The 21,932-nt window shown below is 41.2% G+C and overlaps 1 protein-coding gene across 4 annotated transcripts in view; it reads left to right on the top strand.

Annotated features, from left to right (window-relative positions):
* rptor (regulatory associated protein of MTOR, complex 1) overlaps positions 1-21,932 on the top strand; it is a 204,413-nt gene that overhangs the window by 85,043 nt on the left and 97,438 nt on the right. For all 4 annotated transcript variants that reach the window (XM_026169798.1, XM_026169801.1, XM_026169800.1 and 1 more), the window contains 2 exons: positions 3,922-4,097; positions 21,752-21,811. In XM_026169798.1, coding sequence (XP_026025583.1) covers positions 3,922-4,097; positions 21,752-21,811 — 236 coding nt within the window. The remainder of the gene's footprint in view (positions 1-3,921; positions 4,098-21,751; positions 21,812-21,932) is intronic.

Here is a 21,932-nt window from a genome sequence, read left to right as displayed (position 1 = left end):
TTTAAAACTGGACTTATAAGGACAAAAATGAAGAAATCCAGCAGGTTAAAAAATCAATGCCGTGGCAGTGTGCTGTTAGCAGAGCATACACAGCAGTGTAAACATCACTGCTACATAAACAGCCAAAGAAAGAAACAAAGCTCAATGCAAACTCGGCAGGTTAAAAAGGAAGCTGTTGATGCCTCTTTACAGCTGCATATTATTTTATTCTGGTCTCCTTTGCATATTTCACTATCAGAACAACCCTGATCGATCCTGGTGCAGCCCCTCAGTTCGTCCTCTGGCTGTCATGTTGTTTTTGTTTTGTTGCATATTAGAAACCGAAGCTGTTTCACACTCATGATCAGTATGAACACAACTGTTTAACTATGTAACTATGTATGTGGCACATTTTTAAGTACATCCTTAACTTGTTCTACAGAGTTGATAATTCTGATGGTTCTTTACTAAAGAATATATGTCTGTGCAGTCAGAAACACCGTCTGGTAAACAGAGTTCTTTATTTATCCAAATCTGTCTGTAATTTCTCAGAGCTGTCAGATATTTCTTTACTTTTTCCTAAATTAGATGCTGCGATGATAAAATATTTGATTGTGCTTTGTCCTCGGACAGTTTATGGTGGAGTTCTGATGGAACAATAAAAGAGGCGAGATTCGATCTCCGCAGCTCGTGACTTCAGCAATGAGTTCACTGATCGTGGATGTCTTTTAGGAGCAGCGCTGTGGTCTCTGTTACAAATACAAACTTATTTGGCATATAATAATAATAAAAAACTATTTACAAGCTGTGTGAAGCAGTCTTCAGTCTTTTAAAGTAATAGTTCCCTGTGCTTTGGAGAAAAGAGGCAACGATAATAATACTAATAATATAACAGTCTCCCTGGCTAATTTCCTGCTAAAATTAGGCAGGGCTGCAGAATGAAAGAAACAAGCAATAGCAGTCAGTGATGATAAAGGGAAGTCTTGGATTGCTGCCTCCATTAAGACCCACAGCTCATTAAAGTTTACTAAGCAAAAGACAGGAAACGTATTGAACTCCCAGGAAACAAATCAACAGCACAATGAGCACATAGATAGTCAAGAGCTCCAAATATAATTAAAGTTTTACATCATACACAGGCCTCTCTCATTTTTTACATTTGCAAATATTGACTGAGCCGCCCCAGAGTGTTAAAGTATCACACTAATGCAGCTCTCAGAATAGACGAGAGAGATTTTTATTTATTTTGTTACCATCAAAGACCACCTCCTGAGAGGCTGCGAACGGGGAAAACTTCCCACTGGGATCAATAACCTATCACGGTATCATTACAATGTGAAAAAGTCTGAGCCGGTGCGTCATTTCTAATTTTTTGCCTTGTAGATCAAGGTGGCAAACTTTAAAAAACAAACAAAAAACCAAAAGCTTGTAGTCAGACTTGTGAGGGTTTTTTTTCCTTTCCTTACCCAACGCTGTCCATAAAAGCAGCCAAAAGTTGAACTTTTTTGGGCTTTGCTGAGTTTTTTTGTCTTCTCCCTCCCATGTGTTTTCATTTTTAATGCAGTAAGCACTGTACAGCAGCTTCTATACATCTCTGTGATGTTCAAGGTGCAACCTGTAATAAATACGACACTTTTCGGTGCCAAACAATGAACATTTTTTTGGCCTCAAAGATGAAAGAAGTGATCATTTGTTTGCCCATCAGTGGTGAGATGATAGCAGGTCTGATGAACACCAACCAGCAGCTTGCAACAGTGACACGAGTCAGGCTGGTGTAGGTGGTGCAGGGTGCTCAAGCCTCGATTTGATGTCGCTGGACATTTGCATAAAATCACACTTGGACTTTGGTAGTTTTCATTGTTGGTTGGCGATCGTGGCTCAAGAGTTGGCAGTTGAGTTCGTCTTGTAATCGGAAGGTTGCCGGTTCAAGCCCTGGCTCCGACAGTCTCGGTCGTTGTGTCCTTGGCAAGACACTTCACCCGTTGCCTACTGGTGGTGGTGGTCAGAGGGCCCGGTGGCGCCAGTGTCCGGCAGCCTCGCCTCTGTCAGTGCACCCAAGGTTGGCTGTGGCTACAATGTAGCTGCCATCACCAGTGTGTTGATGTGTGGATGACTGAATGTGTAAAGTGCTTTGGGGTCCTTAGGGACTAGTAAATGCAGGCCATTTACCATTTTACATCAAGATGACAAAGACTTCAAATGTTTTCATCTTACTTTTCTTACTGTAGTTATTTTCTTTCTTCAACTCAAACTGCTGCTCTCTAATTTACACCTAACCTTTAATTTCATGCCTTATCTGCTCTTCAGCTTGGCGTCTGCGTCTGCTGTGATCTCAACCTGCTTCTGTATCCAAACCCTGACTCTGCCACTAAAATACCAGCATTCTGCCTTTTGTTACAGTGCTTCAGGTGCTAAGAACACTTTTTGAATGTGTTTCCAGCGTTCAGTTTATTATTATTAATCCTTTATTTATCCAGGTAAAAAATCTCATTGAGATTAAAAATCTCATTTCCAAGAGAGACCTGGCATCATGGCAACAAAAATCACATACCACATAGGTATATAACTTATCCAGTGTGCCTGGATAAGTCTCTGCTTGTTTTGTACACCTGAAGTTTTGCTGTTTATCACCTTCTACTAAAGAAGCCTCTGCTACCATCGTGATGTCTTACCACAGATGTTCTGTGGAGTTTAAGTGTGCACGCTTTGGATCATTGTCATGCTGAAATGTAAACTCACTCAGAGCTGTTGCATTCTGGGGCAGGTTTTTCTCAGGGCCCTCTTGAATTTTGATCCACTGCCTTTGTCAATAAGGACCAAATCTTTAGCACCGGCATGCTTTACTTTACTGATGACATTATTAAAGTAGCAGACTTTTTACTTTAGTTTTGATCATTATATGCATCGTATTGGTGGGATTTTTTTACATTACACACATGTGTGGTTATGTACATTAAACTGAAGATGGACTTGAGTCAAGCTGTAGTCACATTTAAGTGATAATTAAATAAAAATGAATGCACATGAGAACAATTCAGGCCACAGACAAATGACTCGTAAAGGTTGAAAAAGTTGTTGTTGTTTTTTAAACTACACTGAGTGTAGATGGATACTTTTTAACAATTTCAAATTAAATCTGTATCATAAAGAAGCGTGCAGAAATGATAGAGATCAGATAATATTCATCAAAGTGAAATTATTATGGGGTGTTCTGGGCCAACACAAAGCGTTCTCTTACACCGGAGTGTTTTTGCACTTTCCCCAACCCACAAATATTTCTCCTGTAACGGCCAATAGGTGTAGTACTACCTTCTCAAAGTCATACCAATTACTGAGTGACAGTTTTATATTTCAGGAAATCTGTTTGGTTTAATTGTCCTGTTCTGTCTCTATAAAAGTGAAGTTAACCACACGGTCTCCCTGCAGGCTCCATTTCTGATTGTCGGTGGCATCAGGAGACCCATCAGTCTGAGAGAGCTACAGCTCACAGGATTTCACAAAGCAGCATCTAACAGATGTTTTCACCAAAGTTTAATATTTTGACTGCGTGGGTTTCCCTGTAGTCACCCAGTGTGAATTTGAATCAGTTTGCATGTTTGTATGTAATTGCACCATGCAAAAAGTGTCTTTGGCATTTGGTCTGAACTCAATTCCACATTTCATTTGATGCTCACTATGTGTCTGTGTGCTTTGTAGTCTGACAGATGTGAGATAGTCATCCAGCTCCCTTTCTCTATAAAGCTTTGTTATTCATCTCCCCAGAAAACTGGTCAAGCTGTGGAGAATTAAATAAATCATTGTTTTAGGACTGAAACTTGGACTTCTGAGATTACTCTCTGTGGTTGTTGCAGCTATGAAAAGTCTCCTAGATAAATGTTTGAACGTTTGACTGTGGTTGTCAGATAAATGTTAGAAATAAATCACATTTTTGTGTCCAATCAGGTGGCAGCCATCAACCCCAGCCACCCGCTTGCCCAAATGCCCCTGCCGCCCTCCATGAAGAACTGCATCCAGCTTGCCGCCTGTGAGGCCAGTGAGCTGCTGCCCATGAACCCTGACCTCCCCGCTGACCTCTTTACATCCTGTCTCACTACGCCCATCAAGATCGCCCTACGTTGGTAATGTCTCTCTCATTTTCAATCCTTTTTATCTCTGCTTCTTCCTCCCCCCCATTACAAGTCTGAAACATAGAGGCATCGATAAAGAGGAGACGGTACATCTGGAATATGTTCTGAAGTAGTGAGGTAGATTGGATGGGTTTTCTTTGGTCAGCTCGCATGTTAAAGGTGTAGAATAAAATATCATTTTCGTGGTATTACACATCGCTTCAGAATCAGAATCAGAAAGGGTTTTATTGCCAAATGTTGAGCAGGTTTACAACATTAGGAAATTGCTGCGGTGCAGAATACAGACGTACCAGCTTTAAATATTGATACGTTTGTAACATGGAGTCCTAAACAACTCAACTTCTGTTGCTACTTACCGTATTTTCCACACTTTAAGGCACACTTAAAATCTATTAATTTTCTCAAAAATCGAGAGTCCGCATTATAATCCGGTGCGCCTGATGTATGAATGCTGGTTGTGCTTACTGACCTCGAACCGATTTTATGTGGTACATGGCACTCAAAAATCTGTCAAAAAATGTCTTAGAATGACTTTGGTAAGCTAGGAAGCCGCAACATTACAGCTGCCGTAGTCAGGAGCCTCACGGAGGAATCTGGGTCCAAAACTCCGTCTCCTTCAGGTCCCAAAGTCAAACGAACACTGCGGCATCACTGAGAGTTAAAAACCATCTAAATTCTTTCATCTGTAATAAAACGATCAGCGTTGCTGCTTTACCAGTTGTAACAATTAAGTTTAACATCCAGGCATCCATGAAAACATGGAAATTGTGAAATTTAATGGAGTTAGAAGTTAGCAGGAAGTTAGCTCGCTAGTTTCCACCTGAACATCATATAGCATGTTTTAACTGAGAGATTTCTGAAAAAATTAAAAAGTACAGCTCTGCTATCACTTCCAACATAAATGAAGACAGAAAACTAAACAGCAGTTACGTTTGTAGGGTTTCTGAAGTTGGGCTAGCTGGTATATAATGATGTGCTATGTGTTCGCTAGCGACACAGCTATGTTAGCATAACAAACGGTGAAGCTGCAGGATGAACGCTAACTTTTTTCCACTCGATAAAAGTTAACGTGAGGGTTCCCGATGGTTAGGGACAAATGCAATCGCATGGCAGGATGCTGAAAAGGGACCAAACGTCAGTCAGGAGAACAACTGAGATAATCCATCCACAATACGAGGTTAGTCATTAATATACTGCAACAACAATGGAATAGAGCAGCTGTGAGAGAATTCAACATTAATCAATCAATGGTACGGACGTGGAGGAAGCAAGAAGAATGAGCTGAGTAAAATTGGACTTATCTGACTTTTTTGTTTCACTTAATGCGCCTTATAATCTGGTGCGCCTTATGGTCCGAAAAATAGGGTAATAGCTGCTCATCATGGAGCATGTTTTTCGGTTACAAATGCTCTTCACCAGTCCAGTCTCCCTGCATCTTTTTGTGTGTGGTGGTTTTCAAACTTTTTGTGTCCAAGGACACCAAAGGTCAAGCAACATTTTTAGGGCATATTTTCATTCATGTCTACATTAAACGGCTTCTGTGTGATCTGACGTGTCTGATATCTTGAGTTCTTCTTTTCATTACATCATCAGAAAAAGCACTATTGACAGCCCCTTTTTGCAGCATTTGGACCTGGCATGATATCTGCTGCATATATAGAAGCACCTCAATCGCCTTATTAGACACTTTATCACAATCCAACAAATGGTCTGATTGCCTGTGGTTGTGATCCAGGGCTATAAGCCAAATTTCCCTCAGAATGGATGTTTGGTTTCCAAGCGCCTCTTTAACTTGTTTGGCATCATGTAAGTCAATTAGTCAACCTCTTCTGACAGATGATGCACTGCAGGGAAGGCCTGTTGACATCAAATTCCTTCTTTTGTGCAAATGCAGAAAGAAACTAATGTTTTTGAGGGGAATTGGGCACATACAAACAACTGACAGAGAAAATTAACAATTAATTTAAAGCCTTTAGTGTTTTTGTACTTAGCAAGAGTAATAATTTGGTTGCCTGAAAATCCCACAGCACATGAGGGGCTAATCCATGTTTATGGATATATTTTTAAACATGCAGGAAATTGTGCGTCAGTCTTTCAATTATTTCAGATGCTTGTTAGCAAGTCACAGCTTGCACACTCTGAGGATATGAAGTTGTCCTGTGCAGAGAGCAAACATTCCTTCTGCTCAGTATTCAGCCATGATGAGAAAAATTCAGCTGTGATGAAAAATGTAGATCGGCATCATCCACAGTGATGCAGAAATGATGATCCCTGCAGAGAACTCTTCAGTAAAAGAGGTGAAAAATATTCAGGCGAATGAGTTCATTTGGGAAACTTGGCTTATACAGTGGCCTGATGTAAATGCACTATGATGCATCATTCAGAGGACTGTACTGATGGAGCTTCAAGCTGAACCGTGGGGGTATGTAGGTTACATCAGTCCGTCACTGGTGTGTCGGGCAGTGTGGTGTGGGGGGGCTTGCACAAAGAGGCAGGGGTGATTGCATCAGCTCTGATATCCTGTCAGGACACACACTTACTGTGGATATGCATTTATACCCAGTAAGTCCACATTATCTCTGAGGGAGCTGTCATTTCTGACTGGTAAATGAGGCTCTGCAGGTGACGGGTCTGGGTGTCACACTTCCCCATATGTACAAATGTGTCAGTGGCTCAGTAACCAGGTTTTAATCCCTCATATCGGACCATTTAAATAAGGAAAATCGGACACCGTTGGTAACTCTACTAAATTATGAGTAAAGTCATTTTTGTACCCAAATTTAACCAAAATGAGTGTAAATCAAAAGCATGGATGCGTTGGTCTTGCATTCCACCTTTTGATCTTGCCTTTTGTGTGCAACCTTTCAGGTTTCAAAGACTGAAGTGCACAAGAGGGTGGAGTACTTTTTGCAGAATCATTACTTGATACCTTTCTTAAAAGTAATGCACTATGTCACCTACTTTATAAACTGACCTGAAATGCGCTGCCACATAATTACTAAGTTAATAGTGTAAACCTTAGATACAGTCCCACACACCACAGTTAGAAATGGAGGCTAAAAGGCTGCTCATCACTGCCTTTGTCACTAGTTGAAGTTTGGCATAGACTCAAATTTATGGGGTCATAACACTTAATGTTGTGTTAGCAGTATAATGCAGTTGCACTTTACCATTGTTCTCTTTTCTATTTTTGCACAAGAAAAATAAATGTCCATATCTCGGCTCCCGAAAATGTGCTTTGTTACGGTGATTCATGGTTAAATTGTTCGTGGTGTGGAGATGGTGATTGAGAAAGTAAAAGCAAAAAGGAGTTTTCTTGTTACATGATACCTGAAAAATTCAGGTGAGCGCCTCATCTTTGATGCATTACCAGCCCAGATACAGTCTCTATCTGCAGTGTTCCTGCTCCCTTTGGTGCCATAAATCAGTTCTTACTTGCACCGTTTCTTGCATTTTAATTGCTGAATCTACTTTGCACACACTAGAAGTCACAGGGATGATTTAACAAATTTTCAACTGGGAATGTGAAACTTTTTTTTTTAAGTGTATAAGTGAGAATGGCAGGCTGCCTGCAGGAGGTGTCCTACAGCTAGATAAATGTTTCTTCTCTGCCATAAATGTTGAAGAGTTTCGTTCATCTTTCTCTAAATCCACATCTAGCCGTGACCTTCAGCATAATGAGGTCTCAGTATTATGCCATTAATATTGATATCCTTTACCAACGTCTCCTTTTGGAGAACAAGTTGCTGAAAGGCTGCTGGATAATATTGACAGAGATGTTCTTTAATGCCCTCTGCCTTCAAAAATGGATGCTGTGGCCTGCAGGGGAAAGTTGGGACTGATCTTTTCTGTTAAAGACTCAGGTCAACCTTCACTGGCTTGTATTAATGAATCTAACTTGTTGGTTGGTAATGAACCAGGGGAAATTTGGTCATGTATTATGTATGTGCTATATATGAAATTTCCTTACTTAGCTCAGTGGAATTTGATAAGCTCATTTAACATAAATCTTACATGAACATCAGAAAGAGAAAATTTAAAGTTATTCATTCACTCAGTCTTTATTTGAACATGGAAAAAAAATTGCAAAATGCAGATTCACCCGATAATGACATCAATATATTTTAATTTCATTTGTACTGCTATAAAAGATGCATGAAACGATACAATCATCATCAATTTGTAGTGTTCGGTTTTTCTGTGTATTAAAATGGGTCCTATTGCAAACTCATAATGATGCATTTTTCCTAATAAGTTCATAAACAATATAGTGCAGCTTTACTTTATGGGTTTTCTAATAACTTTTTTATATTAATCTCTATAAACACATTCTGTTCATGAGTATGTAGAGTCTGTTGGCAAAAGTCAAGAAAGAAAAGTCACTGTTTGAGCTCTTGGATTGTGTGTATTGATCGATCTCTGCGGTGTTCACCAGGTAGATACAGTCGCTTTCAGCTGACAGGGACTGTTGGCTGAAAGTGGCAGTTTTGAGTGGCTTTGAGTTTCTGTTTCCAGTTTTGTCATCCATGTGTTATATCAACCCACCGGACAGATGGGTGGGCGGTGTGACACCTAAATTTGTGAATGCAATAACTCGAGACCGAGGTGACGTAGGAGCTTCAAACTGAGATTCATTTCGACTGACATTATATTATGGGAGACTTTATACAAAAAGACGGGCATATCCACTGTTATGCCTAGAAACCAAAGAGCGATATATCGAATGGTCCACTTCAGCCTTCTGCCTGTTGCCATCTTAATTTTCTGGAGTCAGAAGTGAACATGTTGGCCAGAGAATGGAGTGCTGAGTTATGAGCCAAGGTTAGCAAGCTGTGTCCATAGACTGTACAAATGCATTACCATCCAAGAGCACAAACTTCTTGGATGGTCTGAACTACACTGTATCTAAAATCACGAGTGAGAGCTCCAACTCACCAAAGATGCTTTGCCGAAGAAAAGGATCTGCTGCTGGGAAAAGATGAGCTGTGAAGACCAACATTGTTTTTGTACCAGACTGCAAACATGTTTCTTTCTGCTGTAAAGTTGGAAATTGTAACCAGCTTTAAGTGGTCATTGCTACTGTTAAGCTTTATTTTTGAAATTACCATTATTCCTTAATGGCCACTTGGCTGATATTCAGCAGTAGTTAAAGCCACATAGTGTCTTGTTGTCTGGACACAACTTGCAGACACGTTAGTAATTCCACACATGGTATATGGTTGGTGTTCACCGCCCCCCCCCTGCCAACTTTGGTAGAGAATACCAATTTGACTGAAAACTTCCAGATTGAACATGGCTTACATCTCCATCAGCCTCCTCCTCAGACTTAACTGACTTGCTTCAAAGGGGCTTCAGCCTCCCTTCCTCAGTGCCGTCACTCTTCATGCTCCATCTTCAGTTAGGTGCTGTCTCGCCTGTTTGCTTATTATTTTCTAAATAAAGAGATGCCCGGCTGCCTTCTCTTTAATTTCACACAGCCCCAGAGTAAGAAACGGGGAGAAAATGAGGAAGGGGTGGGATGGAGTTTCGCAGGGTTAGAGCAGGCGGATGGAAGAATTCACTGATGTGCCGGCTTACCTTCGCTTTAAAACTTTAATGAGATGCATTGAGGGATGGATGATGGGGTTTACACAGAGCGAGAGAGCCAGGCAGGGAGAGCCAGGCAGACTGAGTGCATGTGTACCTTTCATTGCTCAGCTGTGCAGAAAATCATTACTGATGGAGCACCATCTTCAAGGGACTTCCCTGCTGCTGCGGTGGGTGGAGAGGAATGGAAGAGATGTGCATCTGAAAATGAAGAGGGAGGCAACAGGGACACGGAGGGGGGGTGAGAAAAAGAACCACGGGATTAAATAAGAGCTCAGAATGCTTATCGGTTTTAAAAAACGGTGCTAGAAGACAGGCTCAGGGGTCAGCGGTGTCAGTCAGCCTAATGGGGTCTCTCAGTCGATCAACACGCTAAGGTCCAGATGGAAATATAACTGCAACTATTGTAAAGATTGTGGAGAAATTTCAGCATCTCCATTTTTAAAGAATACTAAACTAGACCCGTATACTAAAAATAAATACGACACTTACGTCGGTTATTAGCAGCTTCCCATCATCTTTGTCAAAATATGACCCACTCTTCCAGTCACCTGCACCATTTCTCTCTAAACAGATACACCTGTAAGTAGCACGTCTAAAAATAAATGTTTTAATTCTCTTTAGTTACGATGAGCCTTCTTAGGTTTGCACAGAATTAAAGGATCAGAACAACAAAGCACAAACTATCCATCCATCCATGACGGAAACCAAGAGACACTTTAAATCAGTCAGGGCTGGATTGCTTTTTGAAGCAGGTGAGATACTCGTTGGTGGAGAAGTCACTGGGACATCAGTCCAATCAGGGACAGGATAAAAGTGAAACAAAGGATTAGTGGAGATTGGAAAGAAGAATATTTGGGTGTTGGATTTGAGGGGCTGACAGTCTCCAGATGCAGAAAGCTGTCACAGACCAATGGATTGGTTTTAGTCCTCTGTTAGGCACAACGAGCTTAATTTACCCCACTTGGTGTTGACGAACGGGAGCAACAAACCCCGGCCTTACTCATAGTTTATCAAGGTCTTTACCAGTGTAATATAATTGAATCCACATTTAGTAGTTCCAAACTAGATTTCACTGAACATGTGTCAGTGTTTGTATGTTTGTTTGCTTCAGAATAAATAAATCCCTTCTGAACTTTGTGGTCCAAATATTCTAAGATGCAAACCAAAGTAACATTATCCTCTGAACATCATGATGTTCAAGATCCTTATATTAACATTAGCATTACCACTGTGCACAATAAAGCCTTTAAGTAGCACAACTGTAATCTCTTTTATAGCCACATGTGGCCACTTATGAAGAAAAGGATGATTTAGGCAGAACAATCTCTCTGATGCAGATGTAATTCAGTCCACACTAACCTGGTCTGTGAGCTTCTGTTTTTCATGTATGTGAGCGATAATGGAACCCTTGCATATAATACAGATGGGCGTTAATGTTGGCGTTAATGGCTGCACGTTTCCTGCTTGCTTCTCAGCCCAAGTCTTCTCGTGTAGAGGTTCATTATTTTTCGTGCGCTTGCTGTAAACGGTGTGTGCAACGTCCCCAGCACGAACACAGATGAGATTTTAATGGAAATGCAGCAGCGAGGGTTCACGTGACCGCTTCTCGGATTCCTTTCACTCAGCAGGAGTTCCCCTGACACAGACACGCGGAGCACAGCCGCATTATGTTCATTCAGTACAAATGTGGCTGCGCCTTCCATTTCCAGCTTCTATAGGCGAAATGGGGAAAATTAAACTTGCACATGAACATGCACTGCTGTGCTCTTATTCTGGAGTCTTGGCTTTAATAAGGGAGATGTAAATTACTTGTAAAAATGTTGACACATTCATCTTCCCCTCTTCTCTGTTGATGTGGATTGAACTACAGAGGAAGCGGTTACATAACGCCGCATATGCCTTTGCATACTAGTTTCCAGGGACCTCTGTGGACTTGAAGGGAGCAGCAGGTTTACCTCAGAAACCCCTTCATAAATACTGCCATAGCAAAGGTTGATAGCTCAGCCTATTCCTAGTTGTTGACTGAAAGCATTTCATATTTTTGGTGAAAAAAAAGAAAGAATTACCTACATAACCTGCTACTGCGGCCCCGACCAGCATTTTCATCTTTCTTTATATGAGCACAGTTATCTTTTTTCTTTGACCAAGTCCACAGTACCAGCCTGGCAAAGAGGCCAACTGTCCAGGACCCACAGGGTCCCTGAAAGTCGCAGATTCATTGCACATGCCTTAATCCTGTCCATCCATTTTCTTCTACTTATTTGGAGTCATGTCTCACAGTACCAGGCTAAGCAGGGTATTCCACATACTTTTCTCCATAGGGAAGTTTTTCAGTTCCCCCTGAGGGAGACTAGATGAGATTTATAATCCTTTCACTGAGTTCTCTCAGCCGAATATGCCCAACAAACCTCCAAAGGAAGGTGCCCAGACCATTCCTAGGTGTAACAGCTAATTTTGTGTCAGTGTCTGAATACATGATACACTTGTAACTTACTGTGTGACATGTATTTAACCCTCTGAAGTCTAAGTCATCAGAGTATAACTCTATCCCTAACTCTCAGCCAACGGTGTTGAACTCCAGGCCTCGAGGGCCGGTGTCCTGCAGGTTTTAGATCTCACCCTGGGTCAACACACCTGAATCAAATGATTAGCTCATTACCAGGCCTCTGGAGAACCTCAAGGCATGTTGAGGAGGTCCTCGAGGCCTGGAGTTCGACACCCCTGCTCTAAGTAATCAGAATATGTAATTTTTGGTTTTATGAAATTGTTCTCCCTCGTTTTGGAAACCACAGAACACAGAAAATAATCAATCTAACTGATACGCACCAAATGCTCTGTTTGGCCCTTTTTAAAAAGGGTAGGGGTATGGTCAGGATTGGGTAGGGGCTAATTGGGAGGTGAACGGTAACTTTATACCTGTGAAGGCTGGACCAGGCTGTGTTTACTGTTGTAAATGAGCAACTCTCTTAATGATAACTGTCCAAGATCAGTATTTATGAAGTTTTCTAGATTTGCCTAGATCTGATGTTTTGTTTGGCGTCAGTAAACGCCAGGTTGGTAACAGTCCGTTTGTTCAGACATGTAGAAACGGAGATTCTGTCTTTTGTATATATTAACAGTAGTTTTTATGTTGTTATTCTGTTGATGTTTATGCTGATTTCTTGGTTTGGGAGATTCTGGAAAGTTTCTATTTTTTTTTTTTTTTCAGCTGGGTTTTGCTTAAGTAGTGATGAGTAACGCTATTATTTCCATTTTATAACTATCAGACATTTTTTTTTCTATTTTAATTTAGTTTTATACAGTTTTTCTTATATCCCATTATTTTTGCATCAGTTTCTTCAAACATGCGCAAGTCTGTCCACATAGCATTTGGTGACATCTGCTGATTACTATATATCCAGATTAGTTCATCTGAATGTCAGACGTGAAGCTGTGAGTCAGAAAACGTGCTGCTGCCACATTAAAATCACCATCGCTGCTGTTCCATTATTCACTGTTGGAGTCGTTCCAGGGTCTGTCTCCATGTGACATCATCGCTACAGTCTGTCTGCGCTGCTCCACTAAAAGGGAAACTTGTTAAAATTCACAATAGTGTGACTTTATGATAAAGTGTTACCAAATGGAGATTTGTAATATTAGAGGGAAGAACGTGAAGTTTTTTCTGAAGCTGAGGTCAGTGTGGCTGTATGCAGGAAACCTCTGTATTATAACAAGCCAGTTAAAACAAACTAGTGCCCCTTTTAACACTGAACACACCGCCATTGAAACTCGAGGTAGATTTGCTGTTCTAGGACTGAAATTGCTGAACATTCACAAAACCTCTCAGCAGATCTAATCTTGTGGAGTCGGGATTACAGTGGACATGAAGCACTGCATGTAGTATGCAGATGTAAGCTGTGAGCCACAGTGGTGCAGTGATTAGCATTATTGCTACACAGGCAGAAGATTCCTGGTTTGAGCCCCGGCAGGGCCCGCTCAGTGTCGAGTTCACATGCTCTCCTTGTGCCCGCGCGGGTTTTCTCTGGTGAATACAATAAAGTGCTACATAAATGTATGGTTAACCTCGAGGTCTAAAGCACTTTGAGTGGTCAACACTAGAAAGAAGTTATTCAAATGTGAGTGCATTACATTAAGGCATGCATAATTCACACCCTGGTTTCCCACTTTTAGATGTCATAAGTTTCACACGTTCAGTGAAACTAAAACTATAAAATAAAATAATGGATCATCTAAGTTGTATTTGTCAGAGCAAGCAGCACTTGGAATCAATAACTCTGCAGAAAACAGGAACCCCAAACTGCAAAGCGTTGCTGAGGGAGGTTACTTTGCATTGCCCCAGGCCAGACATAGCATAGTTTTTTGTTTGTTTGTTTTATTTAATTTAAATTTTTGTCTGCAAGCCAATTTAGGGTCAGTTATTTCTTTCACAGAGGGTTTGCTCATCTCATTTCAGTGTTTATTAGTTTAATTATCAGTTGAACTATTAATCACCTAACCAGAATGAAGTTTCAACATTTTAAACGGCAATATTTTAATTTGTAGTTGAGCTTTTAGATGACTGTAATACCCTTTCCTCTGCTTGCCTCTGTATTTTAGGCAGTAGCATAAACATAAGCATTTCATTTGATATTTATACGTGCACGCTCAGCTCAGCTAACCTCAGGTGACCGACTCGTTTAAGTGCATTGCACGGAAGAGCGTTTCATTTCTGTGCCTTATCAGGCTCTTTGTGTGTTTAAAGTCGTTACCCATCTGTACTGTGAAGCGCCGTCTATCAGTTTTGCAGCATTTGACTGAATGAGAGGGAGTGTTGCACTTTACACTTCAGCCTCCATCCTGCCGCTTCTGTCAGCAGTCACATCATTTATAAAACCCCAGACACACATTTCCATTGGCAGCCAGGCTGTACATAGTCATGCTGTCACTCTGCCACCATTGTTTGACTGATGGTACAGGATGTTTTAAGGTCACAATCACATCAACTGATTTGCTCCAGAATTACAAAACTAATATTTTCTGTTCTTCAGTGTTTTGAATCTTGAGGTATTTTTCTGATTGTAGAGTTTGATGATGAAACCGTACACTTGATGTGTTATTGACTTAGCGTTTTGTGAAGCGGTTTATCTTCACCAATGAAAGAGATCTGCGATCATTTTCTGTGGTATTTGAGGCCTTTTGGTGTTTCTGAGCTCGTCAGTGCAGCCCTCCTTTTAACAAACGTGTCTCATTGCTGTGTTTGTCACTCCTAAACTTTACCGCATGGCTCTGAAAGGTCTGTTGGTTGTTTCAGGCTAACAATGGCCTCCTGCTTTGGCAGCTCTCAAACCTAAATATTTCAGCTACCACAGCGACCAAACACTAACTCACCCCTCAACTATAGATCTGAACGTTCACATTAACTAATGAGAAAAGGAAACTGTTTGTTTGTTTTGAATTAAATCTGAAAGTAATATTTTTGAAGATTATCTTCCCAAAGCATCTTTACCTGATTGTACTATAATATATGACAACATAACTCTGATATCAAAAATTAAAAACCAAACAAACAAGAAACAGGTGGAAGTAAACACAACAAAAATGGTCAATCAGGCGGTTCTAACAGAGAAACAGCAGCTGTGTTCAACTATTTCTTTCAGTTTTGACCCAGTCATAAAGCCCCAAACATCCCAGAGATTTCCCAAACTGCTCGTGCAAGATGCCAATTAATCAGTAAACATTGTGCCTCAGGACTCGGGCCAGAGATATTTGGATGAAGTATTAATGATCCAACTCACACAAAGCCTTGGTGACTGAAAAGGGGTTGAGTGGGAGATAAAAAGGAGCAAGAAACAAACTTTCAAGAGCCACAGTTCAAGCATATAATCGTTTTATGCTTCTGGTTACTCGCTACTAAATCTAGAAATCTCTACCTGCATGTGAGGCATTTAGGGAACATCTGTAAATTGTACCTCCACAATGAAATTGCTGACCTTTGGTAAACGCTGTAGGGCAATAATTCATGTATGTGAGGGTTGCTGTTGTTTGTGTTTGTGTCAAAGCAACCGACCACTGCAGCGAGAGCTTCTCGCTTCGTGTGTTGTGTTTATTAGAAGCAATAAACATGGTTTCATTGAATGTGTGAAAGGGCGTCCTCTTTTAGAACATTAGTTTGTCTCTGCTAGCATTGACAACTGTTTACTTTCATATGAAATGTTTAGTGTGTGTCTGCAGAAAATAACCCAGGTTACATTTTCCCAGGTCAGCACTGCTTTACTTATTTTTTCCTCATTAGGGTGTCAGCATACATTTTAATGATAATACTAATGCTGGCTGCCATAATATGGTGTGCTTTGCTTTACTTTTGAATGCTTCCTTATTTCGGATATCAGGAAGATCTTTCTGATGCAACTCTCTCACTTACTGAAGCTGGGGACCAGCTTGGGGACCAGCTTCCACTTCTATAGCTCCTGGTGGGGATCTTTGGTGTTAAGGCGAATGTGTTAACCACTACACTGTGAAGCCACTGGCTACCACAGTATGGCATGGAAATTCATGCATAATAATTTCATTCATGTCCTAGCAGGGTTACTGCGTGAGCTCAAACCTAATCTAAGTTTGAGATCATGCAGTAACCCTTCAAGCACATGAATGATAAAGTTGCTGACTTGAAACGTGCAAGTTGGTTGAAGGAGTAATGAGCTGTGGAAGACAGCAGGAGTCATTCTCCTCGTCCCACTCCTCCTCCACCACCCGCCTACCCTCGGAGCAGCGTTGTAGTTTCTTCACACAAGCAGCGCTTCATTTTCCTCCTCAGAATCTAATATGTACATGCCCACTCCTACCCTCTCTGCTCCGTGCCCACACGCTCACTTATTCACCAACCCAATTAAAGTTTGGCTGCCTTGCTCTCTGTAAGTAATAATCCCCCAATTTCCTCTTCATCTCTGCCCTGCTGGCCTTCTGTACTTCAGTAAACTTACCTGCTTGTCTTCTTCAGGAGCATGTATTTCACTGGCTGCAGTTTAGGTGCAGTCCAAAGTTCAGCAGCCGCTTTGAAGAGTGGTGACAACAAAAAGGTTTGATCTGTATCTCGGAGCTTTTTTCAACTATGAATTGGTTTTGAATAAAGGTACAGAATCTTCTTCTACACATTTTAGTAGATTTTTTTTCCCTGAGACTTATTCACAAAGTTGGGTCTTCTGTATGTTAACTCATGTTGTTCTTTGTGATGAGCTGTTTAGCCAGTGAACACTGTGGCTTTGGGGATGGAAGAGATAAATATTTTGATGTGATGACTGAAAAACATTTTTAAATAACTATTATTGGATAGGTGGTCCTGAACCTCTGCACAGACATTCATTCTTTCGAAAGGACAAAATCATTTGTTCTTCTGACTTTGGTGATAAACGTTTGACATACAGTCCTGTGTGAAAGTCTTGAGTCACCCAAATTCTTTTGTATTTGACTTTTATTTTGTTTTAAGTTCTCCAGAATTTCTGAAGGGTCAATGTTATTCTTTGGACATTGGCTGCTATTTCACTCATTTTCCGTCCAGTCCTTGTGGTCGACTATTTTCAAAGGAAAGTTTTGGTGTGTTAAGCTACGTAACCCTGACCTATGAATCATTAAAGCTTCAAAAAGGCACTTAACTCTCGGGATGAACCAGTATTGTTTCTACAATCATGAATCAGTTTTAAATTGAATGTTTGTTACTTGTAGGGTGTTACAGAAACACATAAATTTGTCCTCATGTCTTTAATTGAAACTATGAAAAATGAACTGTGTCTGAAAGGAAAAAACCCCACTAGAAATCTGACACCAGACCTGAGAGAAGCATTTGGACCATCAGTTGATCCATCTATTGTTCACTGAAAACTGGCTGTCAAGTAGTCAGTGAGATATGCCAAATTACAGAAGGTGGGACTAGTGTCAATCCCAGCTGTCAAAGGGCAGCAGACAACCATTTACGCCTACTGCCAGTTTAGAATTTCCAGTTAACCAAACGTGCATACCTGCCTTTGGACTGTGGGAGAGAACCCACCCAGACACTGGGAGAAGATACAAACCCAACAGAGAGTGGCTCTGGTTTCTGTGCTTTACACATTACAATAACCCAGGGGTCGGCAACCCTGGGCACGTGTGCCGCAGCTGGCAGGCGAAGGGTTAACTGATGGCACGAAATGCAGTGAATTAATTTGTGAAGGTGCATTAAAAAATAAATGGCCAGGCCAGCGTTGCACATGACAGTATCTTAGCTATCAACCCCAACTACCAGATTCAACTTGTAATTGGCTAAAAAATACCTTAGCCTATCGGTGAGATGGATGTTGTTAGCTGTCAGTTTTTTCAAGCGATGTTGAAATTTCCACATCCCAACACTTCAAATGTTTCAGGAGCTGTCTGCTCCGCACATCATCAGCACCGCAGGAGTACTCGGATACATCCGTACTCGAGACAGAATTCACAATGTGTTTTCAGGACTTTCAGGTGTATGGACCAATGTTTTCTTTTCTGATCAAACCAGAAAGCTTTATTGAGCAGCTGGATTTGTCTCGCATTAACTGGCTGAGTTAATGCGACATCGAAATGCAGTTGATTGAACTGAAAAGCTAGACTCTGTGGGGGTCAAAGTTGGCAGAACTACGAACGCAGCTGGAATCCACAGCTGTGCGTGTTCATGGAGCTGCTGGACATCACTACCTGACAAGTTTAACCGTCTTCAGAACATTGCAGAGGCCTTATTGACAGTATTTGGCTCGACATGTCTGTGTGAGCAGATTTTCTCTCACATGAGTCCTCAGGTAGCCTCTGAATGCTGGACACTCGGAGACCTGTGTCTAGCTGATAACTATTCGCTGATAACTATTTGCTGATAGCTGCCAACATCTGCGAACAAATATAACCCTATAAAGTGGTTCTATATAGTGTGTAACTGTTAATATAGAGCGTTATTAAATTTATTGCTAATGCAATCATATGGCACACTGACTTCTGAGGAAATTTTAGATGGCACTCATCATCAGAAAGGTTGCCGACCCCTGCAATAACCTGTGAATCGTAATGAGTTGCGAGCTGGTGGACCAGTTACATTGTTCATGTTCTGTTTTTCTGATGGCTGCCAAATGGCAAGTCTTTCTTCCAGAAGACTCCAGTCACTGCTAGTCACCTAATGGCCAGGATGTCAGTGTGTCATCTTGTGGTCACAATGATTCCAACACAGATAACAGCTATAGTTCTTATTCTGGTACAAACTGGTGGTTCCTGCAGCAGGTGGAGAACTTGTTCACTTGCTGCAACCGTTTGACTGACTGAGGCTGCAGAAGACAAAAAGGTTTACCATCGCTAGCTACAGTCCATGAAAGTGGAGTTGGGCTTGCGACCAATCTTTTATTTATTTGTCAAAAAAGAAGAAGATCTAAATTAATGGGAAACACTTCAGCTTTGATATTAATCCTTTGCCAACAGTATGTGAGGAATGTGCTCTGCGAGTACCCTTCTTGGTTAATGACATCGCACATTTTGAGTCCCCTGCTTGCTGATTGATATTCGTTTTTCCTGATGGTTTGTGTCTTTTAACAGTGTTATATTGAACTTCTATCCATTATTATTGTTGACTTTTAATTCCTTAATGTCTCGTTACTAAACAGTAAACATGTTCTGTGCCGCATTCATAGGTTTGGTTTGAGCAAATGTAAACACAGGAGAGGGAAACCGTTTGAAACTGAGCTTCATGTGCTGCAATGTTAAGCACTGGCAGAATTACTTTCTTTTGATCGCAGTGGGTGCCCAGAATGTCAGTCTGTTTTTGATCATTTGCAATCACAACCAAATAGAGCAAGAATGTGGATCAGACTTATTATAGATATTGACATGATCAAATGCCACCAAGTTCTCTCTTCCTCCCCTCCCATCTTCTTCTCTTTCCCGTACAATCTCCCCTCTACCCCGTCTCCCATCCATCACCCTGCAGAGTGGAAACGCACACTCCCTGATGCAACCTCCTGCTATATCTGTGCTCTGTTTACTTTGGTCTGTCTGTTTTTGCCTGAAATTCATTTTTACTTAATCATCTCTGTTTACGTCCGGGGATTCACAGATTCCCTTTTGCAACCAGTGAAGACAAAAACAAACAAAATATTTAATCTGCGGCTCAAATGAAATTCAATAGTAGGTGTGAGCAGGGCGATCTTAAAATGTATTATACGGAGGAAAACAAATATACCTGTGCTCACCATAAACAGCAAAGCTTTTATGTACATATCATGAGTCCAAAAGACTTTCTAGAACAAGCTTTCCTGGTTACATTCTTACACTTGTTTTTTCATGGATGTCAGTGACACTTAGGATCTTTGCTGTTCTTTAAAGAAGCAGGAAGTCACAGTACCGCCATGTGGGATCTCATTATTCTCCAGCAGCAGGAAAAAACCTTCGAATTCAAGTGCCAAAACTTCCATCATAGTCGGGATACAATTTCATAATGTATGCACGACTTCTGTCAATTTTGGCAAGTTCACTTTCAAGCATGTGGCTTGGCTTCAAACATTGGTGGAGAAAAACAGAATCAATAACTAATCACAGGTGGATCGACATGCTGAATGGGAGCTGTGTAAAAAGCAACAAGTAGCATGTAATCTGTTTTTACCTGGTAACATTTTTCCTGTAAGTAGGAATAAATCAATTCTTCTTTTTCTTGAACAAGCTGAATTTATCAGCTTGTGTGGTTCTCACAGACGGAGCTATTTCACATTTTCACGTCATTTTTAACTCGATGAACTGATGCATCACTTTCTTTTTTTCCACATTATTGGCTTTCAGCATGGATTGCATCATTTTGTGTCACATTCTCCTAAAAGCCTTCTTTTATTTAAAAAGTTGCATTAACCATGAAGTGATTAATTAGGGTCGTTTATAGTCATACAGAAAATTATTTTTGTATGACTGACTTTTCTTCTTTGTTAATAATTCAGTTGGAGATTTGTTCCTGTGCTTAGAATCATTGTCCTGTTGCATGACTCAGTTTTGCCTAAGCTTTGGGTGTTGGATAAAGCCACACACAGGAACTACTTTGGTATGCTCTGGTATACAGAGGCGTTTAGGATCTGTGCCTGCAAAAGAAGCTCAAATCATCACTCCTCCATTGCTGTACTGTAGCTGCCAGTTGAGGTGCTTTTGGTGATATTTCGCCAGCGTGGTGCCGTCCTGCATTATGGTTAATCATCTGTCAGAAGGACATTCACAGGGCCGTAAGGACCTTGACCTTACTGGTCAGAGCAGAGTAAGGACTGCCGCTACTGTCCACCAGTAGGACAAGAGACTCCGTGGAGAAGCAGCTGATTTTTTTGTTTGTTATTTATTTATCACAAAGTGCGCCAAATTTTTTTTCTTCCAAATATTTTATCCTACCACTGTTAGCTCTTTTTGCACGAGGTGCATGTCTACACAGACTCGCCACTTGTCCTTGTCTTTATTAGTATCTCTTTTTATTAAAAACGTGAGTTATGGATTAGAACAATTAATAAACTAGTCGTCACCTGGAAATCTTTGTGTGTGAGGGAACCCAATGATTTTCTGGCTGTGATGTGAATCTCCTTCCTGCTTTAACATTCCTGCAGCTGATGTTTGTGTGACTGACGTGTGCTTGTGTGCACACACCTGCGCTCTTCCAGGTGTGTGATGACTCACAGTCATCGCCGAGCGTTGAGCCGAGCATCTGTGAAGACTCCGAGCATCTTCCTGCTGTGACTTACAGCTGGCTCGACCTCTCGGAGCTAACCGCGCATAGTAAACAACCCCCGCCCCCCTGACAGGCATTTCAGAAATACGATGTGTATCTCGCCGCCTTCCCCCCTCCCCTTTGACTGTAACTCAGCCAAAATACACTTATCAGTGCTCAGTGGTTGTAATCTTTGAAGGGCTCGTTTTTCATTTGAGTGTTTATCCGCTGATTGTTTCCCTCATTGGTCATAAAATTTGTGCTGTAGAGGCCAAACGCTTTTATTGCATTGTCTCGTCTGTGAGCCCCTCTTGTTTTCATTACAGCCCCGATCACTAACCTTTCCCTGTGTTTTCCCCCCCAGGTTTTGTATGCAGAAGAGTGCCAAGTTGGTGCCAGGGGTGACGTTAGACCTCATTGAGAAGTAAGTGGCACTCCACAGCCATCCTTTGACTGTCTCCCTCTTTACAGGAGGGCTCAGTCTAAAGAGATCATTATCCTGTTTTCCTCGTGTCACTCTCTCCTGTCTGTCTTCCCGTCTGTCT

Source organism: Astatotilapia calliptera, chromosome 6, assembly GCF_900246225.1.
Source record: "Astatotilapia calliptera chromosome 6, fAstCal1.2, whole genome shotgun sequence".
Classification (NCBI taxonomy): Eukaryota; Metazoa; Chordata; class Actinopteri; order Cichliformes; family Cichlidae; genus Astatotilapia; species Astatotilapia calliptera.
The sequence above is the reverse complement of the archived record's forward strand: the minus strand, read 5'-3'. Positions and strand labels throughout refer to the sequence as shown.